This window comes from Geotrypetes seraphini, chromosome 10, assembly GCF_902459505.1.
Source record: "Geotrypetes seraphini chromosome 10, aGeoSer1.1, whole genome shotgun sequence".
NCBI lineage: Eukaryota > Metazoa > Chordata > Amphibia > Gymnophiona > Dermophiidae > Geotrypetes > Geotrypetes seraphini.
The window spans coordinates 145,784,157-145,797,175 of NC_047093.1; the positions used below are offsets into that span (position 1 = coordinate 145,784,157).

General features: G+C 42.6%; 1 protein-coding gene across 1 annotated transcript; it reads right to left on the reverse strand.

Annotated features, from left to right (window-relative positions):
• Nucleotides 1–847: 847 nt before the first annotated feature.
• Nucleotides 848–12,777, reverse strand: LOC117367712 (sarcoplasmic reticulum histidine-rich calcium-binding protein-like). Its single transcript, XM_033960537.1, has 6 exons — nucleotides 11,697–12,777; nucleotides 6,589–6,668; nucleotides 5,735–5,803; nucleotides 2,649–2,703; nucleotides 1,641–1,677; nucleotides 848–1,272 (listed from the first exon to the last, which is right to left on the reverse strand). Exons 1-6 carry the CDS (start codon nucleotides 12,439–12,441, stop codon nucleotides 1,242–1,244), a joined length of 1,017 nt encoding a protein of 338 aa, XP_033816428.1. The 5' UTR covers nucleotides 12,442–12,777; the 3' UTR covers nucleotides 848–1,241.
• Nucleotides 12,778–13,019: the final 242 nt, after the last annotated feature.

The following is a 13,019-nucleotide window of genomic DNA, read 5'->3' on the forward strand; positions in this document are numbered from 1 at the left end:
ACACAGGCTGGGATCCAGTGTAATTCATACTATATGAGGATTTTTGTCCCTTCTATAGTCTCCAGCAGCAGCACATATGCAGATGAGCCATTGCAATGACCACTCTCGGTTGGGATCTGTGCAGTCCAATACCTTAGAAACATAGGCCTTGAAACGATCTAACATAAAGCATGCTTTATAATAGAAGGATGCTCGTATAACAGGGATTCCTGGACCCCCCCTCCCCCCAAAATAACCTTATATAAGGAGGTCTGGGGAGAGATATATCCTTATCAAGGGTGCTTTTGGGAGGCGGTATGTCCTTATAACAGAGGTAGCTGCCTCGGGGGGATGGGGAAATGCTAATGTGTCATATTTGTTTATCAGTATTCATTGTGGATATCAATATATGTGGGGTTGGCTCTGGGTATACTTCTGGGGTTCCCTGTAATGAACTGTGGGATCCCAGAGGCAGGTTGGCACCTTGGGCAATCCATGAGTTTCTTCTCCTCTTTACATGTTAGAACTTGCATTTTTGCATAACTTTGGGTCCTTCTTCTCCGCCCTGTGCCAACCTGGGGTTAGCAGGCTCAGAACCGACTGTCTGGTCCTGCAGGAATAAGAATAGATAGTTCCTACTGCCACCTGCTGGCCATTGGTCATTAGTGCAGACTGAGATAGTAAAGGAGAGGGAAGTGGAAGTAATTTGCAGGGGGGTTTGAGAACAGGCATTGCCAATCATTACCAATGACAGGTGCAAGAGAGCTCAAGAGAGGGCATGGTCTTCTCTGTGGTCCTCCTGGCCATGTTTAATGCAGACAGCCCCTCACCCCTCTGGAACCCACAGAAAGCAGCGCACAGAGAGGAGGGCCAGCCACCATTCTTTATTTGAGGGATGCAACTCTGTGCTAAACCTGGGATCCAGGCATTTTGGTATACTTTGTCTTTGTCTCTGTGTCTGAGCACTGTGGTCCTCAAGATCAGCGGAGGCAGAAAAGAGAGGAGACTTAAGGGACACTGGGTACTGTCTCTGTCCCCCTTCAGGACAGGAGAACTCGGCAGGTTTGGGTGATCTGTGTCCTTCCTCAGTTCTTTCATTTGGTGAGCTTGGCTGTAGCATGGTGTAGAAAGGGGTAGGGGACTATGATGTAGAAGTTTAAGAGTCCTGTCTGTCACCCAGCAACCCCTCTTCCAGGAGGCTGGGAAAAACCGATTCTCTGTCCCCATCAAAGGATCCACCTAGTGAGGACTGACCAGGCTCCTCAGTTCTGCTCAAAGATGTTTGCTACTGACCTAAGGGGACATGAAAGGATAAATAAATGGACTGCCCTCTATTTCTCCAAGAAGAACATATCCCCAGCTTTTATTTTTAAAAAATTTCTATTCTGCTTAACAACCTAAGCGGATAAATCTATTCTCCCTCTACAGTAGCCACACTATAAAGACAGAGGACTGCAGAATGCTTAAAGAGCGGCACTTCACCTTAGGTCACTTGAACAGACTGATCCAGCCCAGGTTATGTTCCCTCCACCCTCTTGCCTCCTGGAAGCTGTAGCTCTGATTTCCTCAGCCAAAATCCTAACTATGTAAAACCAGGAGTGGATTAGCCTCTTCAAATGACTTGGAGTAAGATGGCAACTTTAGGAGACCAGGTTACTTACTGATACAAGGCGCCTGAAAATTCATCAATATAGCTCCCTAAGAAAAAACAAACAACAATCAGAGAAAAATATCAAAGATCCCCCTTGGAAATTGGGTTCATTGAACGTTTTAAATTAGTTCCCAGCTGTCATTCGCTGCCCCCAGGATCATGGAGATGTAGGTGAACACCTAGTTTTCCTAATGGAAGCACCTGCCCTGCGTGTTGGGAGATGACTTTCCTCAAGATCAGATAGAGAGCTAAGCCTGGTTTTACTACCAACAAATAAACTAGAAGTAAAACCAGGCCTGGCTCATCCTGTCCCTGATGACCTAGAGCAGGAGTAGGGAACTCCGGTCCTCGAGAGCTGTATTCCAGTCGGGTTTTCAGGATTTCCCCAATGAATATGCATTGAAAGCAGTGCATGCACATAGATCTCATGCATATTCATTAAGTAAATCCTGAAAACCCGACTGGATTTGGCCCTCAAGGAGGGACTTTGAGACCCCTGCTCTAGAGTCACCTGTAATCCTTCCATTTAAAAAAAGAGAGCTGGATTAGCTTCTTCAGAGGAAATTGATTCCTTCAGGGTGCTGTGGGGTATGAGCTGGAAGGCCAGGACCTAGGACTTTAGAGCTGTAGGTGCAGCTGCCCAGTATTGTGGGTTAAATCACTGGTTCCCAACCCTGTCCTGGAGGACCGCCAGGCTGGTCGGGTTTTCAGGTTAGCCCTAATGAATATGCATGAGAGAGATTTGCATATAATGGAAGTGAGAGGCATGCAAATCTGCTCCATGCATATTCATTAGGGCCATCCTGAAAACCCAATTGGCCTGGTGGTCCTCCAGGACAGGGTTGAGAACCACTGGGTTAAATGACTGGCGCTTTTTCCAGTATAATACTACAAATCTCAAAGGCCACTGCAGAGATGGGCAAGGAAGGTGCTCTGTTGCATTCTGCTCTAGACCGGGTCTGACCACACCAGTAACAGCCACTCTTGTCCCCACTATCAGTGTGACCTATCAGCTCACCTGGTTTGCAGGCTGTCTCACAGAGAACAGGGCAAATGTAGCAGAAGTGGCAGTACTAGAGAGAGGAAAACACAGAGAAAGTCAACACACCATTCGTTCTTATTTTGAAGCTTATCCGTTTCAACTATTGGTGCAATCTCTTTTATTAAGTATCCTAGATTATTGCAATAGTATATATTTAGCAGGTTCCAAAAGTTACAAATTATCCAAAATTCTGCAGTGTGTCTGATATTTAATCTGAAGAAATTTGATCATCTTCCATTTTCTACCAGAAATGCATTGACTCCCAATACAGGCCAGGGTATTATTCAAACTGGGATGTGTTTTTAAATTTTGTTGTAAACCGCCTGGTTCAACAGGCTGCATATCAAATAATTACTAAACTTGAAACTTGAAGATCATATTTTCTTTTGTTCCTTCTTACTTATATGCTCAGCTTTCATTTTCTTTACCAAAACAATCAAATGGGAGTCTATAATTTGACCATTAATTTCACTATCATTCTCTTACATGCATTTTGGAAAATTAATTAAAACTTAATTGTTTAGTAAATTGATTTTAAATTACAGTGGTGGGGAGGTGGCAGGTGAGGGAGTTGGGAACTGGGGAGAGGTCGTACCACAGGATCCAGCAAAGAGGGGGTTGGGAATGAGGGAAGGACAGATGCTGCATGGGCTGGGAGGGATTTGGGAAGGACAGATGCTGAATGGGTTGGGGGGGTTGGGAAGGCAGGGAGAGAAGAAGAGAGATGTTAGACCACGGGAAAAGGGAGGGAAGGAGAGAGGGATGTTAGACCATGGAAGAGGAGAGATTCCAGGCTATGGGAAGGAGCGGAGAAAGATGACAGACCAAAAGAGGGGGAAAGGGGGAAGGCAGAGATGTCTGACTTCAGGAGAGAGAGAGGGATGAGATGTGCATAGGGATGGAGAGGAAGGGGAGATAGAGGGAGGAGATGGTGCACAGCAATGGGTGTGGCAGGGAAGAGATAAGAAGAAATGCTTCTTATGGATGGATGGGAATAGGGGAGAAGAAAGAGGGAGGAGATGGTACATATGGATAGAAGGGAAGACATGGAAAATTAGATAGATTTTGAGAAGAAAGCAGAAAAATGGAAGAAAGTTGAATGTTAAAAGTTATTGCCAAAGATGGATGGGGTGGATAGTGATATCTCTCCTCACCATCGGCTTTTTGTCATATTTTGTTTTTTAGATGTAGTTTCATCACGGAGTTTAAAGACATATAAGTTCTGAACTACTAATTACCACTGCAAGTTATGTTTCGGGTCTCCTGAGGAAGGAATCGAAACGGGGCCACGTAGAGACCCCTCCACTTGTTATAAGCCAAGTCGAGCTAAGTTTTAAAACCCTTTAAGCTCATAAAGTGATGATTGTGAAATAAGAAAAAGAAAAAAAGTATCCACACAGAAGATTGCAAGATTGTAACCTTTATTTATTTATTTATTCTGAAATCTAACATGGAGCGTGACCAGCATTGAAACAGTTGCAATGACTGGAAGGTAAGCTCTGGTTCATCTCCAGGGGGGAGCGTTCCCTTCTTGTAGAGTTTCACGTCTCTGAGTGACTTACAATCTGTTGGCCACAATCCATGTTTAGGTTACCTGTCTGAATGAGAGGTCAGTCTATATATATTTTTGGATCTAAGCATTTTTCTGACTTCCACTAGTTTTCCAACTAGTAATACCCCTGAGACTTCTGAAAGATGGATGTAGGGCAGAAAGTGAAGAAGGAGAGAAAACAGCAAATGGATAAGAGGCCCTTGATACACAGTTAAGAGCACAGACAGATGGAAGTTCAACCAGAAACTGGGAAAAGATGATTAGAAAAATAAAATCACCAGACAACAATTGGTAGGGAATATGGTTTTATTTTCAAGTTAGTTATTGAAATGTGTCAGTTTTGAGAATTTATATCTGCTGTTTATATTTTTTCATTGTTCAGGAATAAATTAATTTCTTTCTATTTCTCTGGTGTTGTACTGCATGTAGAGTCTGGCATCTTAGGATTTTGGTATATTAGTGACATAACATAGTAAATGACGGCAGATGAAGACCTGAACGGTCCATCCTGTCTGCCCATTAGTTATACCCATTAGAAATACATAGTTAAATTAACTTGTCTCTTCTTTGATATTTTTGGGTCATAGACTAAAGTCCACTTGGTATTGTTCTAGGTTCCAAATGCTGAAGTTGCCAACCAAGGTCACTCCAGTCTATCCAATCATCCTGTTTACATGATATCTACCATAAAGTCTGGCCAGTAACATCCTCATGTTCCAAATTAGTGAAGATCCCATTGATGCCCCCAGCCCATCCTACACCAAATCACCATATAGGGGACACAGACCATGCAGGTCTGTCCAATACCGGCCTTAGTTCTTTAATTTACATCCTTCATTTTCTAATTAGACATCCTCTATGTTTATTAGGACTTTTAATTTGTGGTCCCGTATTTGCATAGGGGTTATCTGTGTTCTGCATGTGTGACCAAGGCCAGGTGTTCTGGTAGGAATGAATGTTGATAAGCATATAGTATGCTTTGTGTAGTTTAATTTTGTGGTTAACCATTATGTGTAGTTAAAAAGATTATATTGTGTGTATACAGTATATGAAAAATGAATGGAAAAAATTGTATTACAATTAGTACTATTATGGGGGTGGGCTCTGGGGCAGAGCCTTTGGGCCCCTCAAACAAAAAAGTATTCTACTGCTTATGGTGTATGAAGTGTGAATTTGAGGCTCATTGGGTATGTAGCATGTGGGTTATTGACATGGATGTGTGGAGTGTTGTTATTCACAGCGGATGTGTGGATCTGGGGCTCGGTAGGTACATGGAGTGTGTTTTATTCATGGTGGGTGTGTGGAGTGTGGATTTGAGACTCAGTGGAGTTTGAGTTAACCACAGTGGGGGTGTGGAGTGTGAGTTATTCACGGTGCATGTGTAGGTCTGGGGCACAGTGGATGGTATGGAGTGTGGATTTGGGACTCAGTAGGTGTGTGGACACATGGCGGTTAACAGCTGGTGTGTGTAGTCAGGTGTACTTTGGTGGGTGGGAGGAGGTAATCTTACCTCACAGCTTTCACAGTGCTCGCTCTGGTCCTTCTCCTGACAGGGGCACTTGTCACACTCATCACAGTGCTGTGAAAGGGAGACAGAGAAGATGAGGCCCAACCACTGAGATTACCTGCACTTCTTTGTGAATTTCCTTTCAGGTTCCTGCCCTGCAAAGTTGTCACACTCATGTGAGTTGTGGTTTGGGGCATAACCCTCCCAACACAGCCCCCACAACCTCATACACCCCCACAACAAAAAAACATATCTATCACCCTCATAAAAGCCAGAGCAGTAAATAACAAAGACATCATACTAAAAGGCCTCACAGAAAACAAAACTGGGACATATTCCTGACTACTAAAACCTAGTTTAAAGACAATGATAGTTACACCAGGTTACACCCTTATATATCACATTTTTAGTAGGCTCAAGTACACAGAAAAGAAGTAATAGTCATTACCAGTCCATAGCAAATGGAATGCAGAGAAATGTATATTGGTACTAGATCTCAATATGTGTCACATTAGGCTAAAAACTTGTATTGCAAAAACATGCACTGCCAAGGATAACTGCAAATTGTAACCTGGAAAATCTACTTGGTTGTATTAGATCCCTAGTTTGTATCAAGTTAAGATACAAATTGTATAGTAAATTTGTTCTGTAATTATGTCAAATTGTAACCTGTCAACTATATAATATGTATTTTTAACCTGTAAGTCGTTCTGAGCCTTTGGGGACGAAATGAAATGAATTAAATAAATAAATCAGAATGATGACAGATAATTTTCTGGGTCTATGTCCCCTTCCTATTTGTTAAAGGTGTGTGTCTGTGGCTCTGTACAAGAGGATTCAGAGGTTATAGGCTGTACCTTACAGAAGGAGCAATAATTACACAGGGAACCCAGCTCATACTCTTCTTCTTTCTCCTCCTCTTCTTCTTCCTCTTCCTCTGAAACGAGAAAGAAGATAGAGGATAAAAGTACACTGCAAAGATATTTGGCATAATTGTATCCCTCCCTCTCCAACTCTACACCATGTTCTCTGAGGACATTGTCAACATAGCTATTGCTAGCAATCAGCATTTTCAGTTGGCAGAACTAATGTCAGCAAAGGCCTATGGGAAATTATCTGACTCTGGAATGTTGATGCAGAATTCTGTGCTCCTGCACAGAATTCACATACATTAAGCATCCAGCCAGACTAGATTGTTTATCAAGAAGATAGGCTGCTTGAATGGGACAAAGAAGCCAGAGACTAATCCCATCTACCATGCCTGCAAGTATCACACCTTCCTTATCAATTAAATTAACCATTGTTTCAAACAGTTTACAAATTCTAAACAGAAAGATACTGGGACATACAATAGTTTCTATATTCAGAATAAGATTCCAAGCTATAAAAGCCTCCTCTCTGCAACACACATGCAGCTCTCTCTTTCTCTGTCTATCTCTCTGTCTATCCTTCTCTTTATCTATGGAACCCGAAACTTAGACCATCACCCCATCCCCCTTTCTCTCTCTCTCTGGCTCTCCCTAGAACTTCAGACTCTCTGTCTCTTTGCTTCTGAACTCTGTAAGGCAGGGAAACTGCTTTGCTCTCTACTTAATTGTAATGCTTAATTGTAATGCTTATAAATATTGCTTTTCTGTAAGCCTATTTCTATAATATATTCTTTATGCAATCACCTCTGGCTGTGTTTCTTATTGGATTCTACTCCTGGTGAATCTTCTGTGAGGGAACTGAACCTGGGACCTGGCGTGTGTAAGGGCGCCTCTCATGTAACCCCTACCACCTCACCTTGTGGGGGACCCGACAATACCAAACCTTACAGACATGTGATCCAGACCTTCCATCATCCCCAACAGAGCAATTGATAGATTCTCTTTTCCCTTGAGCATTTAGGATAGCTGAGTGTTCACGTACCCTTTTGTTTCCAAGGGATTTGAGGTATCTGATCAGTGGTATAGCTATGGGTGGGTTTGGGTGGACACAGGTCCACCCAGTTTTGGTTCAGGCCCATCCAACAGTGGCACCACATTGCTGTCCCCCCTCCCCTCTCTCTTCTGCAGCATCCTGGCACCTGCCCTCCTATCTTTCAACCCCATCCCTCCCTGGTATACTTTTTATGACATCAGTGAGGAAGAGAGAGGGGGAGGGGTATTGGATGGGTGTTATAAAAAAACTATTTTTTGTTTAATATCACTGGGAGGGGGGTGGGGTGTGGAAGGGCCCATCCAAGTTAACTGTAGGCCCATCCAAAATATTGGGTCTGGCTATGCCACTAACCTGGGTATTCATTCAATTACTCTCACTTCCCCGGTGAAGTTGGGTTACCTGAGTGTTCACCTATCCTCTTGGTCCCTGAAGGTTCAGGATACCTATTACATTATGCACTTAGGGAGGGGGCCAAAATAGAACAGAGAATCCACCTACCACCTCTAAAGGAATTTATTTATTTTAAAATTTCTCTTCTGCTTAAAATCTAAGCAGACAACAATATGAATACATAATATTAAAATATAACAAACAGCACAGAACATCCACCAACAGTTCTCATTCCAAATTTTCTTATTGCCTATCTCCAATAACATCATAAGGCAGAAAAGTCCTGAACAAAAAGAAGTGTTTCTAGTCATTTCTTAAACTGTCCCACACTGCAATACAGCCTAACGTATTCCTGGTAAGGCATTCCATAGCTGTGGACCAGCCAGAGAAATAGTTAACGCCTGAGTTTTGGCAAATCTCACTCCTCTCATCTTCTCAGTAGACAATCTCCTAGTTGTTTCGTATCTCAGCCATCTGCCTGGTATATATCTCTCTTCAGAATTTGCAACAAAAACCACTCAACATACTGGACTCGATTCAATACTGGCAGTCAATTAAGTTGTTTCAACAAGGGTATAAAATGATCAAAAGGGGAAGCTCCTAGAATCATTCTTGCTGCAGTGTTCTGAATCACCTGTAGGGCTTGAATCTTGGATATAGGGCAGGGGTAGGGAACTCCGGTCCTCGAGAGCCTTATTCCAGTTGGGTTTTCAGGATTTCCCCAATGAATATGCATGAGATCTATTTGCATGCACTGCTTTCAATGCATATTCATTGGGGGAAATCCTGAAAACCCGACTGGAATAAGGCTCTCGAGGACCGGAGTTCCCTACCCCTGCACTAGTATGTTGACTGAAAGCTTCTGTACTGCTACTAATAACTAAGTAATTGTAACTAGGTACTGTACTTACATAGTAACATAGTAAATGAGAGCAGATAAAGACTTGGACTGTCCGTCCGCGCAATGTGCAGTGGCAGCGAAAAGGGCGAACAGAATGCTAGGAATGATAAAGAAGGGGATCACAAACAGATCGGAGAAGGTTTTCATGCCGCTGTACTGGGCCATGGTGCGCCCTCACCTGGAGTACTGCACTGGTCGCCGTATCTGAAGAAGGTCACGGTACTACTCGAAAGGGTCCAGAGAAGAGCGACTAAGATGGTTAAGAGGCTGGAGGAGTTGCCGTACAGTGAAAGATTAGAGAAACTGGGCCTCTTCTCCCTCGAACAGAGGAGATTGAGAGGGGACATGATCGAAACATTCAAGGTACTGAAGGGGATAAGACTTAGTAGATAAGGACAGGTTGTTCACCCTCTCCAAGGTAGGGAGAACGAGAGGGCACTCTCTGCCGGGACAGAGAGGGAAAACTGCTTGAGTACCTGAAGGGGATAGATTCCGTACGAACATAAGGAAGTTCTTCTTCACCCAGAGAGTGGTGGAAAACTGGAACGTTCTTCCGGAGTCTGTCATAGGGGAAAATACCCTCCAGGGATTCAAGACAAAGTTAGACAAGTTCCTGCTGAACCGGAACGTATGCAGGTAGGGCTAGTCTCAGTTAGGGCGCTGGTCTTTGACCAGAGGGCTGCCGCGTGAGTGGACTGCTGGGCATGATGGACCACTGGTCTGACCCAGCAGTGGCAATTCTTATGCTCTTATCTAGTCTGCCTAATAGTTACATGCATTATATATTACTTATTAAGTTAAATGGTCTCTTTTCTTTGATATTTCTGGACCATAGAAGATGCCATTGAAACTCACTCCAGCCTATCCAAACCATCTTGTCCTTTGTGGGATAAAGGCTGTAAAAGTCTGCCCAGCACTATCCTCACGTTCCAAATTGCTGGAATTGCTATATATGGGACACATCTCCCTTTCTCTCCAATCTACGTCTATGAGATTGTGTCTCTGCTCAGTGAACCTCTATAGATATCTGTTTGTGACATCCAGTTCATTACACAAGTTCATGTAGGGTGACACTGGAATTTGAAGCTTGGAATGTGTTTTTTTAGGGGATTTTCTGGTGGTCATCGTATCAGAGACATCAGAGAATCCTTGTATAATAAAGTAAGTTAACTGATGGCTTCAGCTTTGCACAGAACCTGTTCTGAGCTTTAACTTCCATAGTCACTCTTCAGTAATTGATTATGTAAGCAAAATGATGTTTAAGCAGACCCTTGAGGTAGGCGACAGTGGCTTCTGGAGAGCAGAGATCTGCAGCAGAGCAGTGCCTGCCTGTAGCTGGTTTTCCAGAGGGCAGACTAAAGTCCTTTTCACCATATCAGTTAAGGCCTAGTGTATTTACATTTCCTGACACCAGGTTCAAATGTAGGTCTCCTCAATGACTGAGACTGTAATCAAAGGAAGCTGGGGCTAAGTCTAGGCAGTCACCAGTGGATGCTGTGCATGGCACAAGAGAGACTCTAGCACCCTGGAACATCTGAAATGTCTTATAATAAGGCTGAGTTTATTCATCCTGCATGTTTCTTATTTATGATTTTGCATTTCAATTGTGCATTTTTGGACATGACTGATTCATGGAGGTGGTGAGGGGCTGCAGTCCATGAGCTGGCCCAATAGCTGGGCTAAAACACAGCTGCTGGTGATGCAAATGGGACTGGAGAAATACCCAATACTCAATAATATTGCAGCCTTCCTGCACACTTATAAATCTTGTCCTGCAGTAGCAAGCTATGTCCTTAGTAGAGAGGTGGATTCAGTTCCTTGAATGAAATGAATTCCATGATTGTAACTAATGGTATCTTTTAGGTAGATAACCTTCCACACCTTTCCCTTGGAAATATATTTTACTCAATGAATAGTTAAATTCAAAATCCATTGCCAGAGGATGTAGTAACAGCAGTTAATGTATCTGTGTTTAAAAAAGATTTGGTCCTGCAGGTTTTTTGGGATGTAAATGTTGTACCAGGCCAATTCAGGCACTTGACAGGTCTGGTTTACTGGTCTGCTGGTGAAGAGGTTATTCTCTGATCTTGTGAATGCCAACAAAACCACTAGGAACAAATTCACTGCTTGCCGTGTGCTCAAAGTGTCATCTGAATTAGAAGGTCATTATGGAGTGCATTCCCCCTTTTTACGTCTGCCCTAGATTAAGTTTTGAAGTTGTACATTGGGATGCTTTCCAGCTTCAATTAATTTGCAGGTATTTCCCACCCTATTACTCTTTTTGTGGGAGGGGGAAGGGATTTGTACAGCAGGACTCTTAGGCTCTAGATACAGGAGGTGCCAGTTTATACCATTAGAAATCATCCAGCCCAGTTCAAATAAATGCATATAGCATATAGCTCCAGTTTGAAATATCTAGATTGTGTTAAAAGAAGAGGGTGTAGGGAAACACAGAAGCTGGCAGCTAGAGACAGCATCCTGACTAAACTTACAACCTAATGTTAACTGTTAGTAGGCCAGGGAAGCTAGTGTGATCAGTAGAGGTTTTGATACTACTGAGAGAATAAGTCAGGGAGTGAGTAAAGTTTTATGTTTCTATTCTTGATACATGAATCTCTTCATGAAAAGGCAGCTAATAAATCTAAAATAAAGAAAACAGCAGTTTATCCTAGCTGTTCTTGGAGTAGTAGAGACATTAGATGAAACTGATCCCTATTTCTCTTTAAAAGTATGAAACAGTTGAATTATTACCTTCATTGTCATCATCATGCTGTGTTACAACTGCATCATCAGCATCATTGTCATCATCTTCTTCTTCATCCTCCTCCTCCTCATGTCTCTTTACAATTTTATCATCATCATCATCTTTGTCATCTTTTTTGCCATCATCTTCTTCTTCATCATCATCATCATCTTCTTCTTTGCCATTGTGATTGTCATCTTCCTCCTCCTCCTCATCTTTGCCATCATGATTGTCATCTTCATCATCTTCTTCTTCATCATCATCGTCATCATCATCATCTTTGCCATTATGATTGTCATCTTCATCATCTTCATCATCATCGTCATCATCTTTGCCATTATGATTGTCATCTTCATCATCTTCTTCTTCATCATCATCATCATCTTTGCCATTATGATTGTCATCTTTTTCATCATCATCATCGTCGTCATCATCATCATCATCATCATCTTTGCCGTTATGATTGTCATCATCTTCTTCATCATCATCATCATCATCATCGTCATCGTCATTATTTTCTTCACCATCACTGGTATCTTTATCGCCTTCATTGTTTTTTTCATTATCATCATCATCATCATCATCATGATAAACATTTGAATCTTTACTTATATCATCATCATCATCATTAATATCATTATCATGGTGAGCTCCGCCAGCTGGCTGGCATTGGACCCGGGGTATTAAACACAGATGGAAAGAACAGACAAATGTGAGGAGCAAGCAAATAAGCCACACCTTCTGGGAGGCCATTTTGGGGAAAAAGGCAGGCCTCGGGTTATTTTTTCTCTTCTGCAAAGCAGCACAATTAATTCTCCTCCCAAAGAATTTGGTCAGTACCCACGAAAAGCCAGCTTGCGTGGCAGGTGAAAACAAGTCAAAGCCTTGTGAGTCTGCCTGGAGCAAACCTCTTTGTTCTTTGTGGAAATAAAACAATCCTTAAACTCCAGAAGAGATCAAACTGTCTCAGAAGCTCAATATCCAGAGATCCAGAGAGAGGAAGAGAAAGTCACCCGAGGAGGCCAATTCTAAAGAATGAAGGAACTGGACTTGCCTGACTGATAGCAGCAGATGTACAAAGTAAATCTTACCCCCTCTGCCAGCCAATGACCAAGTGAGATTAATTTTTTTCTGCCTCTAATATAGGAAGTGGCAGTGACACATGGTCCTTCCTTACCTTATTTGAATCTGACTTTGTGTCCGAGGTCAGCTGTCAGATATGCCTGCTAAGCAAGCTCCTCCACTACTATAATTAGACTCTTTAGATGTTACATTTGATGCTAAGCAGCATAGGAGGATTCCGGTTGCCTTTTGCTCCTTTCTCCACAGCC